Genomic DNA, 23,810 nt, shown 5'->3' with positions numbered 1-23,810 from the left:
AAAACTTTACGTAGTTCCTTTAAAGCATGTTTTGACCTTAAAATGATAGCATAAAATCATTGTGATAGTCCACTTATAAGAAGAATAGTGCCTCTGTGATTGCTACTCCAGGCTCAGCACTGCAGAAACTGAACTATGTAACTTTTTGGAGGCCCCCATGAACACTAGCATTCAGTACAAGACAGTATAAAACAAACAAGACAGTAGGACAAGAATATATTTAAACAGGTTTATTTCTGTGTTGTAAAACCTACACACTATTCCAATCTTACCATTATATGTAACCTATGAAGAGGTTGGTAATAAAATGAATGAAGTGTGATGGTATTGCAAGCATTGGAAAAACATTTTAATGTATTGTACAAAAGACAGTGAATTTGTATAGTATTTTCTAATAGAAATGCAAAATCAGAAGAGCTATTATAGGGCAGGTGTTTAGTATAAACAGGCAATCTCTTAGTTTATTAGTTTTGTTTGGGCTATTGCTAAATATATTTCAAAATGTAGCTGCCTTTAACTTCTGACCTGTATGTTCAACATCTAATATACTATAATTCTTTCATCAGCTTGACATGAAGCCCGTAAACACACAAGTGCTGTGTACAGGAACTGGAACCACAAAACCCAGTGAGTTCAGACATGTTTCCATTGAACAGGCTACATTTACATTCTGCAGCAAACCCTTATACATTCTGACCTACATAGACTCAACCACAGTAGGTAGCACACAGCATCACATGTATGATTTATATGGTACCTGTAGAACTTATTAAAGTATTCATCAAGTGTTTTGTTAACGCTGTATCTGTTTTCACATATTTCTGAAGAAACATGCAGTAACCAACTATGGTAATAATTTGAGATAAAAGAGAATGGGTCTTTCCCTCACAGTATGCCACTGCTGTGTAAATGTTTGAGTAGGTGAAAGGTGTTTGGGGTTTAAGACCAATGTGGTAAGATTGTTTTCATTGCTCCCACACTTTAGTTTTTTAACACAATTTGCTTAAACGATCTTATCTGTATAAGTACCCACATAATGACTTGATATTGAAAGAATCATATCACATCATAAACATTAAGAAACCGTAAATTATTGCTTAAATCAAGACTGTAAGACTATTATCATATTAACACATCAGTTGCATTGTACACATTATTGCAGATTGACCAACATTATAAAAAAAATAAAATTGTTATTTGAGAGCAGGTTCACAGACCACTCCAGAGCAGCATGTACAGGTTATATTCTGGGACTTGCAACTGGATTCTCTGAATTATCAGGTGGTTTAATAGGGGAACATGAATAATGCAGAATATTTAGGTGACACCATTTTGAAATGTGGTTAGTTTACTTCATTTGTAACTCTCTAGGAATAAGTGTAATGTTAAACCAGGTACACCTTATATCAAAACAATTTGTAGACACCTGCTTACTGACAGTTTCTATTTATATTCAATGAATTACATGGGTGAATTACAATAGTGAAACACAGAATCCGGAGTTATCTCTGGATGCAAGTAACCAAGTCCAAAAATGGTACTGCTTATTTGTGATTTTCAGGCCTTTAGGGAGTTCAGCTTTAAATATAGATATGATTTTCTAGTGGAAATCACTGCATGAGCTCAGCAACATATCTGAAAATCATTCTTTTTAAGCACAGTTCCTCACTGCTTCCACAGATATTAGTGGATACTCTACCATGCAATAAAGAAATCATATCTAAACAAGATCTAGAGACACCTTTTCTGGGTCTGAGCTTATTCAAGAAGGACTGTGGAGAATGGCCCTGTGGTCTGACCAATGGAACTTTTAAATTCTTTTGGGAAAATATGGATGATGTATTTTCTGGTCTAAAGAGGAGTGGGATAAAGCGGTGCACAGTTCAGTAGTCAGCATCCGTGATGGTATAAAAGATACTGTACAGGTACATTATTGTCACTAAAAGTACAAACCATGTAAATGTGCCTTTAAAAGATACAGCAGAGGTGTTAATATCCAGTTGTGTTCTCTATAGGTACGTTACTGTACCTCCTCTGTAATGTACTGTGTACTGTGTAGAAGATGTGACAATGCTGAGGTTCTCCTTCTAGGTCCAAAACCTGCTATAAATAAGATATCAGACTTGATGCTAAGTTTTGCGTACTTCCCTGTTCTTCCTAGCTCATCAGCTAAAGATCTGGATGTCATAATGGACTCAGATCTATCATTTGATCAGCATATAGGTAACATTACAGAAACAGCTTTCCTACATAATTTCCTACAATATCGCTAAGTTAAGAAATGCATTATCCCTGCAAGACGTGGAAAAATTAGTTCACGCTTTTATTACATCAACATTAGATTATTGCAACACGCTTCTATCAGGATGCTTCAGCAGAAACTTGAGTAAACTCCAGCTAATTCAAAATGCTGCAGCCAGGGTCCTCACTAAAACTACCATTACTAACATTTAAAGCTCTGCATGGTCTCGCCCCTGAATACCTGCGAGACTTCATCATGCACTATGAACCACCAAGATTACTCAGATCTCAGAGTGCCAGCTACTTACTAGTTCCCAGAATTCATAAGACTTCAGTGGGCTTCTCCTACAAAGCCCCTCAGCTCTAGAACAATCTTCAAGCTGGAGTTCAGGATGCAGACACAATCAATATTTTAAGTCTAGGCTCAAAACCCACTTGTTCAGTTTAGCTTTTCTTCTAGTTAATGTTGTCATGGACATGAGTTTCTGAAATCATGGTAAATGCGGCTGATGTGCTCTGTGACGCTGTGCTCACAATGTCTCTAGTTTGAGCGAATTGATGTCATTGTCTGAGGATGCTCTAATGTCTGTGTTCTTTCTGTTTTCCCTTCTTCCAGTCTGTTACAGTCAGATCTGCTGGGGTCACTGCACTAATAAATATATTTGCATACACTTTTCTGCTGCACTCAACCAAAATAATTGCTTCTCTTCCCTGCTTTCAGACAAATCAGCCCACTGATGTCAGATTGTTTTGCTGGATTCCCCATTTGACCACAGCAGACCAGCTGCTCATCTCTATCCACTGCTGCCAGCCTCTGACCACTCATCATCAGTTACACTGACGTAGAAATGGACTCAAATTAGCAACACTCTGATTGATGCACACAGTTATTGTGGCCCCAGATTGATGTCACTATTATTATTATTATTATTACACTGTAACATAATGGCCTTGCGCCCAATGATTCCAGGTAGGCTCTGGACCCACCGTGACCCTGAATTGGATAAGCAGTTACAGATAATGAACGAAATGAATGAATGAATGAATGAATGTAGCATAATGACACTTAAATGGTGATACTTTAAATTTCACCATAGTTATTCTTTTCACCATAGTTTGATCAGAGGAGAATGGATCCCTTTTGTGAGTCTTGGTACCTGCCAAGGTTTCTTCCTCAATCCTTGAGGGAGTTTTCCTTGCCGCTCTTACCTTCAGTTTGTTCACATTGGGCTTTGATTCAAATGATCTGTTCTGATACTAATTGTGTACATTTTGATTTGATTTGATTACATTCTTTACAGCACGGTGGCACAGCAGGTAGTGTCACAGTCACACAGCTCCAGGGACCTGGAGGTTTTCGATTCCCACTCCGGGTGACTGTCTGTGAGGAGTTTGGTGTTGTTCCGTGTCTGTGTGGGCTCCTCTGGGCGCTCAGGTTTTCTTAGTGTACAAAATATCAAATGAGGATCGTTCCAAAAGATTAGCTTTGAGAGAACAACCCCTTGATAACAGCAGTAAACCAACCTTGCATTCCTTAACGTCAGCATGTTTAAAACATGATCAGAGACTTTATAAGGAAGGAGACTGGTCGTTAGTTGAAAAATTATCAGTGTTGATTAGGATCACCTAATGGTGCAGCAGGTAGTGTCGCAGTCACACAGCTCCAGGGGCCTGGAGGTTGTGGGTTCGATTCCTGCTCCGGGTGACTGTCTGTGAGGAATTTGGTGTGTTCTCCCCGTGTCCACGTGGGTTTCCTCCGGGTGCTCCGCTTTCCTCCCACAGTCCAAAAACACAAGTTGGTAGTTGGATTGGTGACTCAAAAGTGTCCGTAGGTGTGAGTGAATGTGTGTGTGTTCCATCTGTGTTGCCCTGTGAGGGACTGGTGCCCCCTCCAGGGTGTATTCCTGCCTTGTGCCCAATGATTCCAGGTAGGCTCTGAACCCACTGTGACCCTGAATTGGATAAGCGGTTACTGATAATGAATGAATGATCAAAGGACACATTTGTATTCTTTTTCTGAGATGAATGGAAGTGGAATGATCTCCATTGTTTTGCCATGATATTGAATGTATTTCAGAGTAAAGATATACTCTAGAACAGGTTTGTCCAGCAGAGTCAGTGCAAAACAAACTGCTCATTGAACAAGTGTCTAATTCCATCCTTCATTTTTAGGTCAAACTGATTATACACCATTTGAAAACAAAGTTGAGCAAATGTTTGTTCCCTCTGACTTGACAGAAACAGAAACTCAGCAGTGATGTTAAACTCATATTTTAACTTCATTAAATATCTGTATTGAAATGAAGGGACTGTAAAGCTCATCTCAGACATTAATGACATTAATGACTGAAAATAATTAATCTCTAATCCAGTTGAGGATGAATAAGATGTGAAATGTAAAAAAAAAAAATACTATGGCCAATTTGAGATTTTATGACTCTATTTATATTGCTGTAAAATCAGTCAAAACTGATGTAATTAACTCCAGAGGAGAGCCAATGTTTTCAAATCTTTGTTACATTTCCATTCTGAACTGGCTGTCAGTGAAAATGAATAAATAAATGAAATTAAAAGAACATATGGATTTCTTTAAATTTGATGGTTTATAGGAATTCAGTTTTCTCCTGTTTCCAGGGAGAAGGAAACAAAAGCTGTGTTGCTGCCTCTACATTAAACCACTGTTTCAGCAGAGTTCTTTACAGTAAATATTCTCTGTGCATGGAAGAATAAAAATCTGCTTAGAAAAGGTCTTGGATTAAGATTCCTTTAGTCCATGTCTGGACGGTGATGGATGAGTTTGATGGAGTTTGATGGAGTTGTCTTTTAAGTGTGCCCTGGTCAGTAGGTGAAAGTTTTCCAGTTTAAAATTATCCTATTTTACATAAACAAATTGTTTAATGCTTCCTCTTCACTGACAACAACAACAACCTCATATTTAATCACAGCTCAAGGATGAGCAGCTTGTTTCCTGCTGAAATTAGATGCATTTCTATGTGTTACATTCAGATGCTTATATGACGACACTGTCCTACGTCATCATGAAGGAGGAGACACCACCTGTAAGTTCTTCGCCATTTCGAGACGAAGAGAGAGAGAGAGACATCGCTCCGAGAGCAGGGTTCCTTTACTTTTCTGTAAATAGCTTCAGAGCAAGAAAGAATGGAAAGACTGTTGACAAACTACTTCTGAACACACCTTCGTTTTTATCTTCTGTTTATTAATTGGACACTGTTTGGTGACTGTTGCTGAGACAGGTCTCTGGTCTGAACTGGTTTAAAGTGCTGTGTGGAGTTCACTGTGTGCGAGACGACGGTAAGTGAAAGTCAACATTATCAGTTAAATTATCAATCAGTTAGAATAATTAATAATATTTTCATTGTTAAACATCAGCATTTCTCTATAAAACACTGAAGTACTATGTAGAGTTTAAATACATTTATATAGATTTATAAAATGTATTTATTCAATTATTTTATTCAAATGGATTAATAGGGAAAGTTTTACAATAGAGAGTGTAAGGCAGTTGTGCAAAGATTTATGAAGTGCAGTGGCATCATTTACTCAGATTATACTGACTGTATACTCCACATAATTTAGAGTAATTTATTATATAGATTATATTTTCACATATTGATAAATTATATTACAGATAAACTGATTTTGAAGTAACTCCAGTTGTGATTAATGTGACACTGGTTTGGAATCTTGCTGTTTATTGGACAATAAACTGATCAGGAAAAGTGACATTGAATTAGTTCTGAAGGAGAAGCTCCAGTGTAGATGACTTTTCTAGGAAATTAAAATGGTATAATTTGGGCAGTAATCTGACATGTTTTTATGGGTCTTAGAAAACAGAAATAGGAGAAATACAGGTCTTGTTCAGATATTCCACCTGGAGAAGTGCTAGTCAGAAAAGTCTGAATGTTAGAGACTCATCCACTGTGAAGTGTTTAGAGTATTTTCCCCCACAGCAGTCAGATGTTTTACAGAAGAGTACAGTCACATGATATTGTTAGATGCTGTTAATCATGTGTATAGCCACAATAATATGTTTGTATACTTTTACTTTATTTTATTTTCAATTTCCAGTGGACGATGTAATCTGAGACTACAGATTAATAATAAAAATAGATAAAAAGATAAAAGTATTTTCGATAATGACTGACGTTATCATAAACACTACATATTAAACACATTATACATATACACATTCTGAGCACTAGGGGGCGATGTTGCGACGAATCCTAAATTTTTGTCACCTCAGCCAACACCCAAGTATAAACAAACAGGAGCAAACCTCTGCTTTCTACAAAATATATCACCTTCCATTAAACCAGTTCTACAGCATTAATTAGCTTATTAAATATTAGCTTTAACTCTACACTGCTCTAAATATTCTGAACATTCCCTAAAACCTGAGGATACAGTGTGTCCGACTGAAACATAAGGCCGTTTTTGTAGATTGTTCTCTTTATCTCTGGTTTCTAGATGAAACCATGCATTATATATAATATATAAATTATATATAATTTTAACATTGCTTGTTTAAATAATTTAAGGTATTGTGTGCAGTCAGTGGTTCTTGATTATTGAGCTTTTATAACATATCAAATAACAAACTAACCAAAGCGTAGGTAGTTTACATGAAGAAAAATAAAACAAGCTGGGACAGATTTACAGCGATGTACCACATACCATCAACTTAAAGTGAAACAAAACAAAAGTTTTGGGATTTTTTTCTCTTTCTGCGTATGACCAAGTTTCCCTCCACAATAGCATTGTCAGTAAAAGTAGGGTCATTTCATTAAATAAACTTAACACAAACATGAACTCGTAAAGGTCATAGACTTATTGTCCTTTACAGGGTCACACAACTCTGAACGACCACCTTAGGGCCTGAACGGCAAATATTGGTTTAGGGTCTTGTCCCTTGCATTGAGAGATTTCCCCAGACTCTCTTTATCTTTTAATGGTATTTTGCAGACGAAGAGTTCCCAAAGATCTTTACTATTTTTTAGTTAAGAAATATTATTTTAGATTGTTTCAGCATTTGTTCATGAAGATTTTCAGAGTGATGAACCCCACTCCATCTTCTGAGTAATTTAGCTTCTGAGATGCCCCTTTTAAACCCAATCACATCACATTTAACTAAGTTGTTTTGAGGTTCTTTTTTTTTATTTCATTATTTATTTATTACCATGGCTTTGAACTGGATACGTGGTTACAGACATCAAATGAATGAATGAATGAATGTTTAATTATTTGATTTTGCAGCATTACACAAGTCTTGTGTTCCAACTTTTTTGGAACATGTTTCTGGCATCAAATTCAAAATGAGAAAATATCAAAAATAATAATAATTAAACATTTAAAAAATATAATATTTATAATATTAATTAATTGTAGGTCTGAAATAGTTTGCACATCACTGCATGCTGATTTGATTTACATTTTTCAAAATGTAACACATTAGCTTGAAACTGTCTTTATAAATAACCAGTGTGAACAAAGTTAAAATACTAAATAATCAAATACTGTTTCACACAGATTCAGTCACTTGTTCAGAAAATGCATGGCCTACATAATCAAATAATCAAAAATAATAAACAGAGTAACACACACAAATAACTTATTAATACTACTCTATGGTTGTAAACTCCAGTTGAAAAACTGATTAAAAGAAGGCAGTATTCTGCAAAAGAAAAAATGTAAAAATGGTATTAAAAAGATGTAAACATGCTGAAATACTGAGTTAGATTCTGATATCCGAGTACACCACTGAGTCACTGGCTTCTTGGGTTTCTGTCCCTCTGGCACCTTTTCTCTGTAAAACACAGTAAGACACTTCCATTAAAAACTAAGGTAAGACTGATTAGACAAAACCAAATAGCACTGAATTAGCTGTGGTCTTTAAATAATGACCTGTGAAAACGTACAGGAAACACATCACAGATACAGACTCCCAGGGAAAAGGTCACTTTGGAATAGTGGTGTTTTACCACAAACACCGATGATGGATGGGATAAAGGATCTTGTAAAAGCAAAAATAAATGATGCAGTGTAACTAATCAGAGTTGGAATCTTAAATAAAAATAATCTGAATCTCAAGGTCAGTGGAGGTTAACATGATAATTTGTGATAAATAAACATCACAGCAAACTTTTCTAAGTAGTGCATGAGTAAATGTGGTGCTAGAACACTGAACTGATCGGGATTCATTACAATGTGACAAAATGTGTAAAAAAAAAACAGGGACGCTTCCCACACAAATCCACAACGGAAGTGTCCTTGATTAAGACACAGAACACCCAACTACTCCTTTGGTGAAGAGATGGCTGCAGGTGTTTGTGTTCAATGCAGTTCTGTGTGTGTGTGTGTGTGTGTGTGTGTGTGTGTATGTGTGTGTGTTCTCACTGTCACAGATGGGTTAAATGGAGAAGTCAAATTTCATTGTACAGCTGTCTGTCGAGAATAAATCAGGTTTCACATAATAGTCTCCCCTCAAGACCAGAGAATCTTTAAGCATCACAGCAATACAGCCATGAAAATGTTTTAAATAAAGACCTTAAACCAAGAGCAAACATCTTAATGCATAAACATTTTAGTAGAAACGAAAGTGGGAGTGAATGAAGATAAAAGATCTCTACAAGCCACCACCTTGGAATTTCCTCGTTGTGGAAATGTGTGGGGGCAGGGATAATCAACGGTCTGGAAACACTCCAACGGATTACAATACGCAGCCAGAACTCCGTTAAATATAAGAAGACGACTCACCTTTATTATTGTCCTTAGACAAATTGCTTCTCTGCATGTAACCCATCCGTCATAGTGAACACACAATCACACACTAGTGAAAAATTTTTCAAAAACAAAAGGGGCAGGGAGCCTAGGGAGCAATTTGGATGATGGGTATCCTGCACAAGGGCAGTTTAAACACAGATAAATATTTCCAACGACCCTCTGGCCTCCAGTTCACTTCCCTAACCTTAAGACCAAGGCTGCCCCCAAAATACTAAATATTAAATAAATTCATTAATACTAAATACTAAATACTTTATTCATTTTTAAAACACTAGAAAGATTCTCACTGGAACCAAAAGTGACACAACATTTGATTAGGAAACATGTATATATATATGTAAATAATTTTTCAAATAATTCCAGTAAACTTGATTGTGAAAACTGTGTAGTCATGAACCAGTCCAGGCCAGAGTTATGTATGTTTTCTTTCAGTGCATAGAAATATATGTGTGTGAATACGGCCATTGAGAAATCAGAGTAAACAAATAAAGTACTGTGACAAAGTACTCTTCCTGTTATATCTCCCTTTTGGGGAAGTTATTAATGTGGCTTTTCATGATTGTGTAGGACAATAAAGCCTCTTTTTTATGGTCGCTGGAGATAAGTATTTACTAGATGTTGTAAAGGTGACTTGATTTATATGCCAACTGGATCAGTAGAGGTTTAGGGCAATGTATTTTTATAAAATACTTAAATGAAGACAGTCAATAATGAAATTAATCTCTGGTGTGTCTCTGCTTACAGGGCTCCAGCACGTTCTACACAGGTGCAACCCTCGCCTACATTGAACCGAGAACATCCAATAGATGAGAATGCCTGCTGTGCAGAAATGGGTCCTCTGGATACTGTCTGGATCTAAACAGTAAATAGTAATATTATAGCTGTTTATACTAAAGAAATGCTCAAAAAGAGGCAATATTTGATTCACAATTTATCCCTTTTTCACATCACTAAAATATCCAGCATCCCCAGCACACACTTAACACACTTTTTGTTTTGTTTCCGTTCAATTACCTTCCAGCTGAGCCTCATATTAAGTTTGTTTTAGTTCCATAAATAAAAGGTGGCAACAAAATATATTCCACTGAAACATAATTACTTTAAAAATCGGTTAACCACGTGGAACACTTATTTACCTCTTGTGCTTCTTTTGAGTTCTGAGTTATTACATCAACATAATTCATCTCACCATCTTCAGCTTCTAGAGGCACAACAGAAAATAAGACACAGTATAAAAATAAGAGTGAAAATGTTTTAGATACGAAAACTGTCAACTGATTTTACAGAGGATATATGTAATTCTTGCCTTGTTTAATCTTCTTTTTCCAGTACAATATACATGTTATTATTAATCCAACGAAGACAAATATCAGGACCGGAAGTATAATGATGAAATGTCTTTCATGAACTTCATGCACTCCTAAAAAATATGTGCTGCAGTAAATCAAACATTGTTTGCCATGTGTTAAACTTCTGCAAATAGACAATGGATCTGAATCAGAGGAACTAGAAAATGAAACACGTACCTGTGTTAATGTTACAGAGTTGTATAATGTTGAGTTGTGTAGTTTGATTACTGACTGGATTAGCAGCTACACACGTGTAAATAGAATAGTTTGAGATGGTTATATTCAGGGGGAGAAAGAGATGACCACTGGAGTCTGTGCTGCTGATGCTGGAGAGTCTGTCTTTATCTTCCAGCCAGGACAAGTTCACATCCTTCCCATTGTCCACAGTGCACAGAGGAGAACACCTGTCTTTCTGAGTCTTTGAGCGTGTTTCAGATCTATTTTTAATTATTGGCTTCGATACTGGAGCTAGAAAAATAAATAAACAAATTCTGTAAAATTTATGCAGATACATACAATTAATAACAATATCAATACATCAAAATATGATTAACATATTAGAGCAGAAAAAATTAAAGCACTGGTAGAGTGAAATTTTTTTGCTTGGCTGCTATGACCAAGATCATTTGCCTAATCTTATTCTGCAGCTGCAGGACAAAACAGACAGGTTCCAGCATGCCTAAAACCTACTGCTTCACATAAAGAGCACGTTAGATCTGTGTGCCCACTCTCTATTCATGAAACATTTTGAATTGTTTAATATCTACCTAATAGTATAGGGATTTTCCATATTTACTGAGGTTTTAATATGAAGTAAAACGTTACTACCTGGATATAATAATAATAATTATCATCATCATCATCATCTTTGCTGCTTAAACATCTATAATAATAATAATGAATATATTATTATTACAGTAATTGTTTTCAGGTGAGCTCCTAAGCATTCAAGGGCACTGTCAGAAAAATCTTACTAATAACCTACAGTAAAATCTACAAAGATATATAGTGTATGTTCATAACTTAGTTAAGATTCCCTTCAACTAACATTTAATTATTGTTTTTAAATTCATGCTTATTAAACCTAGTTCTAACTTCATCTGCACCTAACACTAACATTTTGGTTAATTATATTCACCTGAGTAATTCATATTTATTCATTTTCCACTATAATTTGTATAGATGTTTTTTTTATTTACTCACAATAGACATTAACTCTGAAACTCCAGGCTGAGGGTCTTCCATTAATGACCTGTAATTGATAAAGTCCAGAATCTTCTCTGCTGATGTTTCTAATGGTTAAAGATCCACTGTTTCTGTTCAGCTGCAGTCTGTCTCTGAATCTCTCTGTGAAATATTCTATAACAGTTTCTCCTCTAAAGATGTGGCTGTTCACTATCCTACTTTCTACTTTCTCAGGTCCATAGAACCACAGAATGTGAGAATCATTCTGAACTGCAGTTAATCCAGTGTGAATTATCACAGTGTTTCCCTCCAGCTCCTGCAGTTTAACAACCTCTTCTCCAGCTGTGGACAGCAGACCTGAAACAATGTAAGTAGAAAATAAATATAAACGTAATGATAATGTCAATACATATTGTAAAAACTGTTTTAACAGGTTTGGTATGTAACTATTCACAATAATTCACTGGTCAAAATGTTAATAAATTAACATTAATCTACTGTTGTGTGTTTGAATCCAGAGCTAATAAAACAAGCTTCATCTTAACCTTCCTCCATGATCCTACCCTTTATCCATCATCCTACACAAACAAACTAAAGATATTTAATTTTTAAACTACATCCAAATGTTGTATTAAATATTCATTATAACTGCACTTCACAGTGATATAACATCATAAAATAGTGCTATAACTTTTCTTAATTCTCTTCTAAATAACAGAAACACGTCTATATTTACAGCGGCACTATAAACTGAGCTGAAAGAACAAAGACGAACCGCGTTGAAACCGGACTGACCACTAACTGTTAAATTCAGAACTCCACATTTTCTAACAGACTTACAGCAGAAAAGCAGGTAAACAACAGCTCCAGGAATCCTGTAGAGTGAGGACATGTTGGAGGTGCCATTCTACTCAGTAAACGGTGTCAGTAAACTCTTCAACTCCATCGTGAATCTCCTGCAACTTCAGAGAAAACACAGAGCTGATGAGACTGTGAGGGCGAGGCTAGACATGCCCACAATGCACTGCGGGAATTAAAAAGCAGATTTGAAGTAACACTTTACCCCTTTTTCACTCAGACTCTTCACACTGATAATAAACACCAGAGATTAAATATATTTTAGCTGCATATTGTAGCACTCACAGCACAGTTCACTAAGCACTGATAACCAACTGCTTTTCTTTATTCATGATAATTAATCAACTACATTTGCATATGAACATACATAGTTTTTCAAATCCTGGCAAGTTGGGTTTAGGAGTGTAAACAAAGAAATAAAAATTAATACAAATTTTATCTGTTATGAGACTTATCATAGTGCTGTATTAACTAGGGAAATAGCTGCTAAAGTACAAGAAATATATGCAAAACTCACTATATACTCTACTTACTGTAGTGAATTTCACAGTGACGTTTTGATTCTTAGAATTAATGCATACTCTATCCTCCATTTGCCATCATCCATGGATCAATATCAGACGCTGTTGTAATGTAGGAAAAATACATATCACATGGTTTTATTGTTGATCCCTCATCGCTTATTCAGTGTGTTGTTTCTTTCCACAGTGTGAGCTCAGCAGAGTGAGAAGAAATAGACAGGTACATGTACTGTACAAAGCACAGTGAAAATGAAACATATTCTCAGCAAGTAAACAAGAGCCACAGCTGCATGGACCTTTTTTATATTTTTTATGTTTTGTTTGTATGTTTGTTTATTTTATTTGATGAACTCTGTCAAAACAGTCCCTAAAATCCTCAGAAACTGAAACTACTCTTTTAAAATTCAGCATAAATGTAGGACTTCTTCTAATACAGTTATGACTAGATATTAGATATTTCAACTGCATTTGAGTTTGTGCAATTATATTCAAATAAGTGATGTTAACCTGCTGGTTTGCTTTTCAGATGGAGGCAGGTGGTGCAGTTAGGGGCTCATCCGCGTTCATTCTTGCATGAAACCACACCCAGTCACACTAAAGTGCAACCCTACTTCCTACAACGTTGTACTGTTTACTTATTTATTTATTTTACATTAAAAATGGTTAGAGCTGTTTTTGAATTGTAATTGTTGAAATAAACAATAAAATAAAATGAGTTTTTACTTTGTGTTGCAGAATACAAATAAGCACTTTACAGCCTCAAAGCCACATTAATCACCATATTCGTGTGTGTGTGTGTGTGTGTCTAAGCTGCTTAAAATACACAAATTTAAGCAAAAGCTCAATTTAATTTGTAAGATATGGAGATCCTAAAAAACAGGGAAAGAGTATTGAATTGATATTCATTTTAAAATTCATGAAAATAAATTCTGTGGCAGATGACCCAGTATCAGAATTAAATATAATTAAAAATAAATATCCCTGTGCTGGTTGCAGCAACTTAACCAATGATACAATATTCAATACATAAATAAAACGATTAAATCTGCTTGAGATGTAGTACACATCTAAATTAGTAGCATGAAGCATCAGCAACAGAGAACTATACTTTATAAACATATATTTATACAGAGGCTGGTGGATCGGTAAATAAATAAAATATTGAATATGAATGTTAATGTGAAAATTTGTTCCAGGTAAATCGTTTGATGAATGGCTTCACGCTAGGAGTTGGGATACTTCCATAAGGATTTGAAAGCCTAAAAACAGAAAAAAAAATAATAGTGAGACAAGTCCTGATTTTAGATGATTAGTTCATTCATTCATTCCTTGTCTGTAACTGCTTATACAAATCATGGTCACGGTGTGTCCAGAGTACCCCAGAATCCCTAGCACAAGGAAGTAACACACAATGGATGGAAAGCCAGTTCATCACAAGGCACCTCACAATCACACATTCACTCATACACTTGGATGATTCATTTTGGATCAGAAACACCACTCCAATTCATTGTAGGTATAAGGTGATCCTCCAGAGGACACAGTACAAGTGCTCCACAGTACAGTGCTGAGGGTGAGTTTACTTACTACTCTAGTGAACACTACACACCGGTCACTGATCTTAGGCTCATGTGCAGCTGCTCCAAAGCAGCACATTTTGTTTATGAATTTACTAAATGTACTATTATTAGAAATATATTTAACAAACTTTAAATTAAAGCACATATTTATTTACAAATGTGTTCACTTCAGTATTTGTTTCCTTCACATGAGAAAAGCAAAGAAGCAGAGCTTTAACCACCTACCAGACATCTTCAACTGAGCAGCAGTAACCACTGTAAACCACAGTCAATTACCACAGACCCTTCAGCCCAGTTGTCTTCCACAGAGCTGTTTCACCCAGATTATAAAGACTGAAAAACTTCCACAAACACGTCCTTGCAAAAAAGGCCCCTCATCTCTGCTCAGAAAATAAATAAATAAATTTAAAAAAATCTAATTCTAAAATGTAAGACATTTGTCATACCTCATTCATTTTTGTATACATTTGATTCATTGTTTTTTTTTTTCTTTCACATATTATCCATGGGTCCTCACCCTATGTAGTCGTAATTAAGTTGTATATGTTATATTTTTTTTACCATTCTTGTACAACATTCATATGAAATGTCCATAAAGGAACACATTAGATCAATGCAGCATGTTTGCCTTAAAATCACAGCTTTAAAACCATGTTGATTTTTCACTGACCTGTAATAGTTTGCATAGATTCTTTATCATTTCTACTCTGGTCTGAGTACTGCAGAAATTACACTATGTACATTTCAGAAGAGGGCATGAAACCACGCCCCCTGGCATAACCTCCATCTTGAGTTCAAGACAGTTACGGCTGTAAAGTGAATTCCACTCTGGAAGTTGTAGGGGAGCCCAAAAATACCAAATCGTATACAGTGTTCCTTTAATATGAATACTTCACAGTGGAACTGAACAATTCAGAAGAAAAAACATCTATTAAGGCTCTAGTGTCTGTCACGGAGCTACAAGACGTGACCAGCAACCAAAACAAAAAGATGGTATGATAGAATTAGGCAATATGTTTACTCCCTAAAATTGCTGTGGGTTTACGGCTGCATAGAAATATGTCCTCCTAATACAACAATCACTCACAGTGGTTTGCTGAGAACAGAGTGCAGCTTTTATTTGGATGTTTAATGGCCCAACAATGCTGTTCTTTGTTATTGGAGCAATCGGTAATTTTCTCCCAGTGACTATTTTGCACATTTATTTACACAAATAAACAGACGTTACACTGACACCAAGCGGACTGGATGTGTAGTTTTACACTGAACATAATCTAATCGCTCTACAGAATTTTATTTTACATTCAGAAATATAGTTTGGTAAGATATCGTTTATTTTCCCCCCAAAATGACATATATACCCTCTGTATAAGTGAGACGTCTTCCTGAAGCTTTACACAATTGCAAAGAGCACAGTGACACCTGGCGGTTTGCAGAAATACTACAGCTCTCTGAACTGAACTAAAAGTTTATATATTCCAGGTTAAATCTGATATGAACACTAAACTCTGAACAACGCTGTTTTGTCTTTATTTTATTTTTTATAGTATTCATTTATTAAAATAATTAATCATTATAAATGTATATGGTTTAATGGGGAAATTGATGCATAATAATGTGCTACAATTAAATGTTTATTGTTATATCATTTAATAAAGCTATATAATGCTGGTTAGTGCTCATCTGGTGGTGGTTTAGTCGGTCAAATTTTATGACCCTGTTGGCTGAACACCAGATTATTAAAATCAACAACAAAGTTCTACAACATATGAAACATTTAATACATAAAACTAAATCAATATACTACATTTATCTAGATGTCAAAACTTACAAATAAAAAATATGCAAATAAACAATAAGGACATGTCTTTTCAAGAATAGAGTGCTGAAATGAACTGGAAAATGTTCTGGAGAGTGTAAAGTAAAATAACTTTTGTTTGATGACAATGCTTATATTCCAGTATTTTTTTTATTGAGTTTATAAATGGTAACAAGATTAAATATATATATATATATGTGAAAATTTGGATAATTTTACTCTGTAATATATATTTCCGTAGTATGTTCTGATTTGTAGATCATGTCTGTGAGGTTCTGATATTATGTGATTTGAAGTCAATTTTCCCCATATGGATTACATCCTGCTGCTCAGATATAGATTACAGCAGTCTTTATAGACAGATACAATTGTTTATAGTATCATATTATAACATATAACAAAATTTAACTAACCCTTGCCCCAGTGCATTGTGGGCATGCTTAGCCTCGCCCAATTTGGCCACATAAGTTCCGTTTTCATTTTTTTCTCTGAAGTTAAAAAATTCACGATGGAGGAGAGTATACTAACATAGTTTATGAGTAGAATGGCACATGGAAGATGCTCTCGGTCTACCTCTCTGTCTACAGGATTCCTGGAGCTGTTTTTCACCTTCTTTTTTGCTGTAAGGGGTTTTGTTTCTGAATCAGTGCCGTCTGATTGTTAAAACACTTGGAAACGTGGCTTTATTTATAGATTTTTTTTTCTTTACACATATTTATCCTTTGATTATACTTGTAACTTTCAGGTCTGCTGTCCACAGCTGGAGAGGAGGTTGTTAAACTGCAGGAGCTGGAGGGAAACACTGTGATAATTCACACTGGATTAACTGCAGTTCAGAGTGATTCTCACATTCTGTGGTTCTATGGACCTGAAAATGTAGAAAGTAGGATAGTGAACAGTCAGGTCTTTAGAGGAGAAACTGTTATAGAATATTTCACAGAGAGATTCAGAGACAGACTGCAGCTGAACAGAAACAGTGGATCTTTAACCATCAGAAACATCAGCAGAGGAGATTCTGGAGTTTATTAGTTACAGATAATTAATGGAAGACCTTCAGCCTGGAGTTTCAGAGTTAATGTCTATTGTGAGTAAACATCCAGATTTGTGTAGAACATGTTTAATCAGATCTAGATTCAGAAAGTACCATCGACTTTATGAATGTGGTCTGATTGATTATAAATAAACAGTCCTTAGGTATTCAGTCAAGCTCAGTGAACTTATGGACCAAAGCTTTTCAATATTACAAAAGAGTAGAAGAAATTAAATTAGCTGTAAACACTAATACGTTGATTATGCGTGTTTTGTCTGCAATTACTTTACAATAATAATACTTTAAACAGTGCAGAGGGTATTTTATGCATAAACATATCATGCATTAGTGGAATTTTAAACAAATGAGGAGGTTTATAGTCAAACATGTAATAAATACAGATAAAGCTTTGACATTTTGTACTTGCAGTGGTTAATGTTATTTGACATACTGCATTTGTAAATAGTTGTAGTAATGTGAGTAACTATGCTCCTTTGTAGTTTAATTTTTTTTATTCAATAGCTCCAGTATCAAAGCCAGTCATCAGGAGTCACACAAAAATACACTCGGTGAGTCAGAGAGACTGGTGCTCTCCTCTGTGCACTGTGGAGAATGGGAAGGATGTGACCTTGTCCTGGTTTCAAGATTCAGAGAGTATCTCCCGCATCAGCAGCACAGACTCCAGTGATCATCTCTCTCTCTCTCTGAATATAACCACCTCAAACTGTTCTATCTACACCTGTGTAGCTGCTAATCCAGTCAGCAATCAGTCAACACAGCTAGACCTTACACAACTCTGTAACATTAACATAGGTAAGTCTATTACTATTAATAAACTATTACTAAACGATTACTACTTAACTGAGTTGGTTTCACAAAAAAGAAATAAAACATTTCCAGTTTTGATGGCGCATATTGCTTTGGCTTTTTCCATAAAATTAACATAAACATTATTTTTTTCCTGAATTTGACAAATTTATAGCAGAAATAATTTCTAAACATCATTATTTTTTCATTTTTAAATGAATGATCAAAGGACCACAAGAGACGAATCTCATGAAGACCCAAACTGTTGTAATAACACTTGTTGGATTGACAGCTTTATTATTTGCTTGTTGCTGGAAGATGGCTATGAAACAAGGTAATAATTACATGTTTCTATTTCTTTATTTGTTTTTTATTAGATTAAATATTTACATTAATTCACTATTAATTTTTTGTGTTTAGATGCTGAGCTGTGTTACACTGAAGTTATTTATGAAGAATTCAAAAGACCCTGAAGTATTAATTATTCATTAATTCATTCATTTATTCATTCATTATCTGTAACCATTTATCCAGTTCAGGGTCGCGGTGGTATTAATTATAAATAATAATACAAATTTTATATAATATTTTTATTAATAAATATATAATTGTTCTATATAGCTAGAACCCGAAAGATCTGAAGAAACCTTTAGATATTTAAAGGGTTCTTTGCATCATGAAAGCCTTTTCAGATTAATGGTGAATGTGCTATAAAAGGTTCTAACATCATTCAGAAAAGGGTTCTATATGGCACCAAAAATGGTTCCTCTATTGTTACAAACTTGACATCATAACAATAGAGGAACTGTAATCGGTGCCACAGAGAACCCTTTCCTGAAAGGTGCTTTATAGAACAGTTTATAGCACATTCTCCATCAATTTGAAGAACCCTTTCATGATGCAAAGAACCTTTTAATAATGCAAGAGGTTCTTTAATTGTTCAGGGTTCTAGATAAAATCATTTCATTTACCAAAGAACCAGAACCACCATTTTAAGTGTGTGGAATGGTAGTGAATGTCTACTCTGAGATATTTAAACTTGGTTAATGTGTTTTGAATGGAATTGTGGACTAAAAAATATGAGACAGTATTAAACTGAGATTATTGGGATGTTATTTCTTATCTTAAGTAGCTCAGGTTTGGACTTTATAAATTTACTTTATATATATTTTCTGAAAGCACAGATATAATACTACACTAAGTATTAAATGCTGTGTCATGCTTAATGAAAGTTAGCCAATTTTTAAACAGTTGCTCATGTTTACAATTATGTATTGTTAAGTTTTGTTCACTTTTAGGGCTGTACTTTTGGGAGACTCCAGAGGTGAATCCTGTGTTTTCACGTGTTAGTGCAGATCAAATGTAGTGCTTCAGTGAATTAATTTACTTTATTTGAATAGACTGAATCATCTGTTCTCTCTGTATTTTTCTGACTGTGTGTGTGCTCTGTGGTCGACTGGTGTGCTGAATAGTTTTACAGGATTTGGTCAAAGTGACACAAGATCAGACAAATCAGGTTCTGTGACATTTCTACATAACATCGCCCTCTAGTGCTCAAAATATGCGTTTCATGTCTCATCATTGTTAGGCCTCCTGCTTCTGCCGTATCTAGAGTAAGACCAATAAACGTTATGTTTTTTAAAATCAGTTTGTTGACACCGTTTCTGTCGTTAATGGAACTGGGGAATGAAATTGTACTATGAGGCAATACCATCACCCAAATAATTTAAATAATTAAAAATATTAATTTAAATAATTGCTTGTGTCCGTTACTTTGTCTCTGTATGTACATGTTATATCATAAAAATAAAATTATTTAACAAAACGAATCACATAAATCACAAAATATGTAATAAATAATTTAAAGACTTATGAACGAATGAAGTCTGTGTTGCCCTGTGAAGGACTGGCGTCCCCTCCAGGGTGTATTCCCGCCTTGCGCCCGATGATTCCAGGTAGGCTCTGGACCCCCCGCGACCCTAAATTGGATAAGCGGTTACAGATAATGGATGGATGGATGAACGAATGAACACATGAATCAACGCATGGTCTTATATTTTCCTACAAACACATTCAAAGATAAGGTGTGATGGGACAAAATAGCACATGAACTTGAGCAACGTTTTTATGTACGTAGGTATTTTACGCCTGAGTAGTCTTTGCACCAGGGGTTTCTGGGAGATGTAGTATTCAAAGTGTACAGCTGTCAGAAATTGCCACACCACAGCTGCCATTTTATAAAACGACTGCCCGTTCAGTCAGCCGTAAATCTAAAGCTTTACTCATCAAAGCCAAACATTTCCAGCGCTGTGCTATTCATCACTTTAATTTCTTCATTCTGAAAGAGTCTAAAAACATTTATATAGTCAGCTCAGTTTGTTTCACGTACTTTATTTAAAACCATTTCTGTCCAAAAAGGTACAACTCTCTGTCTGTCAACTGTTTATTTCAGGTTTCCCATCATTATTTAAACAACAAACATCCTTTGTGTGTAACTTAAATTAAACATGTACAAATAGAAATTCTCAAACAGGACTCAGAATACATGTATTTTAAAATATATTCTCAGAAACATTTTATAAAAGACATGTGCCATTTGAAACGCTGCCATTTGATTGCCCTTTTAAATATTCTCACCATCTGTATGTTCTAAAATGCTATGGATACTAGCACTTGTGTATTAAAACCTGCTGCGTGTGTGTATATATATATAAACCCGATTCCAAAAAGGTTGGGACACTAAACAAATTGTGAATAAAAATTTAATGCAATGATGTGAAGATGGCAAATGTCAATATTTTATTCGTAATAGAACATAGATGACAGATCAAAAGTTTAATCTGAGTAAATGTAACATTTTAAAGGAAAAATATGTTGACTCAAAAATTCACAGTGTCAACAAATCCCAAAAAAGTTGGGACAAGTAGCAATAAGTGGCTGGAAAAAGGAAATTGAGCATATAACGAACAGCTGGAAGACCAATTAACAATAATTAGGTGAATTAACAACATGATTGGGTATAAAAAGAGCTTCTCAGAGTGTCAGTGTCTCTCTGAAGCCAAGATGGTAAGAGGATCACCAATTCCACCATTGTTGTGCAAGAAGATAGTGCAGCAATACCAGAATGGAGTTACCCAGCATAAAATAGCAAAGACTTTTAAGTTAACATCTTCAACCTCATAACATCATCAAAAGATTCAGAGAATCTGGAACAATTGCTGTGTGTAAGGGTCAAGGCTGTAAAACTCTACTGGATGCTCGTGATCTCCGGGCCCTTAAACGTCACTGCACCTCAAACAGGAATGCCACTGTCAAGGAAATAACAGAATGGGCTCAGGACTACTTCCAGAAAGCACTGTCAGTGAACACAATCCACCGTGCCATCCGCTGTTGCCAGCTGAAACTCTGCAGTGCAAAGAGGAAGCCATTTCTAAGCAAGCTCCACAAGCTCAGACGTTTGCACTGGGCCAGGGGTCTTTTAAAATGGAGTGTGGCAAAATGGAAGACTGTTTACTGTGGTCAGATGAGTCACGATTTGAAGTTCTTTATGGAACACTGGGACACCATGTCATCCGGACCAGAGAGGACAAGGATAACCCAAGTTGTTATCAACGCTCCGTTCAGAAGCCTGCATCACTGATGGTATGGGGTTGCATGAGTGCTTGTGGCATGGGCAGCTTGCATGTCTGGAAAGGCACCATTAATGCAGAGAACTATGTTCAGGTTCTAGAAAAACATATGCTCCCATCTAGACGTCATCTCTTTCAGGGAAGACCCTGCATTTTTCAACAAGATAATGCCAGACCATATTCTGCAGCAATCACATCATCAGGCCTACGTAGGAGAAGGATCCGGGTACTGAAATGGCAGCCTGCAGTCCAGATCTTTCACCTATAGAGAACATTTGGCGCATCATAACGAGGAAGGTGCAACAAAGAAGGCCCAAGACGATTGAACAGTTAGAGGCCTGTATTAGACATGAATGGGAGAGCATTCCTATTTCTAAACTTGAGAAACTGGTCTCCTCTGTCCCCAGACGTCTGTTGAGTGTTGTAAGAAGAAGGGGGGATGCCACACAGTGGTAAAAAATGGCCTTGTCCCAACATTTTTGGGATTTGTTGGCGCCATGAAATTTTGAGACAACATATTTTCCCCTTAAAATGATACATTCTCTCAGTTTAAACATTTGATCTGTGATTTGTGTTCTATTCTGAATAAAATATTAGATGTTGGCTCCTCCACATCATTGCATTCAGTTTTTATTCACAATTTGTTTAGTGTCCCAACTTTTTTGCAATTCGGTTTGTGTGTATTTTTATATATATATATATATATATATATATATATATATATATATATATATATAATCTCAATACACTCCAAGCCAATACAGGCACACAAATAAATCCCCTTAATAACCCCTTAAACCATGAACAGAAATAGGAGCGGTGCACACTGAGAGTTCCTCAGCTGTCAAAATGCTTTATTTACACAGATGCACTGTGGGTTTCTACTGTGTTTCACCTTTCAGATATTAACTCAGTATCTGGAACTCACCAGAAACCAATGGACACTAATTTACCAACAAAATATTAACCCTTGAAGTGCCTAGTAACAAGAGTAATCAAGTTCAGTAGAATCTCATAAAGAATTGACTCCATTAGAAACTATGAATTTTTAGCATAAAAGTGCATAGAAGAAAAATATTTTCCAATAAATTACAGACTTGTACTTTGTATTTAGCATTTTATTTTATTTATTTGTAATTTAAATTAACAACTACAAATTTATGCTGTTATCAGAAACTGAAAACTATTTCTTTGACCTGTATTTTCTGTAAATGTCTTTTGGAAGAGTTGAGTTTGGTGAACATCAGGTTGTTATGTGTCTATGCCGTAAAACCCATAAACACACAAGTACTGTGTACAGGAACTGGAACCACAAAACAGTTAGGCAATTGCATTAAAATAAGTTTCCATTGGGTAGCGCTGGCCACATTCACATTCTGTAGTAGACCCTCATACATTTTGACCTACATAGACTCAACCACAGTAGGTAGCACTCTGACTCTGCACAGAGAAGCACTGATAAAATTTATATGGCATTTGTTGCATAGGTGGTCGACTCAGCCTTGTACAGTCATTAACAGAGCATCTGTTTTCATGAAATACTCAAGAAACGTGCAGTAACCATGAGTAAGTCAGTCAGTAAGTCATTGACAGTGTGTGTGTGTTTGTGTTTTAGGGTTTAAGTAGGTGAATATGTTGAGGGTTTAAGACCACTGTGGTAAAGGCTGTCTCTATTGTTCTCACACTTGTCTTTTGAACATGCACCATGGCCATACTGTAAATTTTGGGAGTAATTAAAAAAACAAAAAACAGAACAACTTAATTTAACAGTATATATTTAGTAGAAGAACATGAATAATGCTGACTACATCTTACAAGCTAAAATCACATCTACAGAATCCAATGGGTGTTCAGCCAATCAACATGTCATGTTTGGGTATGTTTAGTGAATAATGTGATATCAGTCATTTCTGAAAGCTCCATTACTTTCTGTCCCCAACAAATTGTAGTTTAGCACAAATCTATGTCATATATCATATGCTAGCAGGAC

General features: G+C 35.5%; 1 protein-coding gene, 1 long non-coding RNA gene and 1 pseudogene across 4 annotated transcripts; 2 read left to right on the top strand and 1 right to left on the bottom strand.

Moving 5' to 3' along the window:
- Nucleotides 1-5,304: 5,304 nt before the first annotated feature.
- Nucleotides 5,305-13,634, top strand: LOC136687486 (uncharacterized). Its single transcript, XR_010800478.1, has 5 exons — nt 5,305-5,553; nt 9,787-9,904; nt 11,811-11,943; nt 12,315-13,175; nt 13,482-13,634. It is a non-coding gene; the product is annotated as an uncharacterized lncRNA (long non-coding RNA).
- On the bottom strand, nt 7,387-12,549 carry LOC136687466 (CD48 antigen-like). Of its 3 annotated transcripts, XM_066661894.1 has the most exons (8): nt 12,417-12,549; nt 11,595-11,933; nt 10,569-10,859; nt 10,349-10,462; nt 10,179-10,243; nt 9,785-9,897; nt 8,164-8,272; nt 7,980-8,065 (listed from the first exon to the last, which is right to left on the bottom strand). In XM_066661894.1, the coding sequence occupies exons 1-7, from the start codon at nt 12,466-12,468 to the stop codon at nt 8,188-8,190; spliced, it is 1,059 nt and encodes a 352-aa protein (XP_066517991.1). In that variant the 5' UTR covers nt 12,469-12,549; the 3' UTR covers nt 7,980-8,065; nt 8,164-8,187. The 3 variants fall into 3 exon arrangements, with proteins under 3 accessions (XP_066517990.1, XP_066517992.1, XP_066517991.1); XM_066661893.1 differs by lacking the exon at nt 8,164-8,272 and having other exon boundaries at nt 7,387-8,065; XM_066661895.1 differs by lacking the exons at nt 8,164-8,272; nt 9,785-9,897 and having other exon boundaries at nt 7,387-8,065.
- Nucleotides 13,635-16,862: 3,228 nt separating the features above from the next.
- On the top strand, nt 16,863-19,808 carry LOC136675762 (CD48 antigen-like; annotated as a pseudogene).
- Nucleotides 19,809-23,810: the final 4,002 nt, after the last annotated feature.

This window comes from Hoplias malabaricus, chromosome 2 (genome assembly GCF_029633855.1).
Source record: "Hoplias malabaricus isolate fHopMal1 chromosome 2, fHopMal1.hap1, whole genome shotgun sequence".
In the NCBI taxonomy this organism is placed as follows: domain Eukaryota; kingdom Metazoa; phylum Chordata; class Actinopteri; order Characiformes; family Erythrinidae; genus Hoplias; species Hoplias malabaricus.
The sequence above is the reverse complement of the archived record's forward strand: the minus strand, read 5'-3'. Positions and strand labels throughout refer to the sequence as shown.

What these genes read in the sequence shown, in the direction of transcription:
- LOC136687466 (XM_066661893.1), bottom strand. Translation starts at nt 12,468, where the DNA reads ATGTCCTCACTCTACAGGATTCCTGGAGCTGTTGTTTACCTGCTTTTC. An exon ending in TTTCAGAGTTAATGTCTATT is followed by an intron (nt 10,860 to 11,594) that starts GTGAGTAAATAA and finishes TTATTTTTCTAG; the next exon opens with CTCCAGTATCGAAGCCAATA. An exon ending in ACTCAAAAGAAGCACAAGAG is followed by an intron (nt 9,898 to 10,178) that starts GTAAATAAGTGT and finishes TTTACTGTTTAG; the next exon opens with ATCCAGACAGTATCCAGAGG.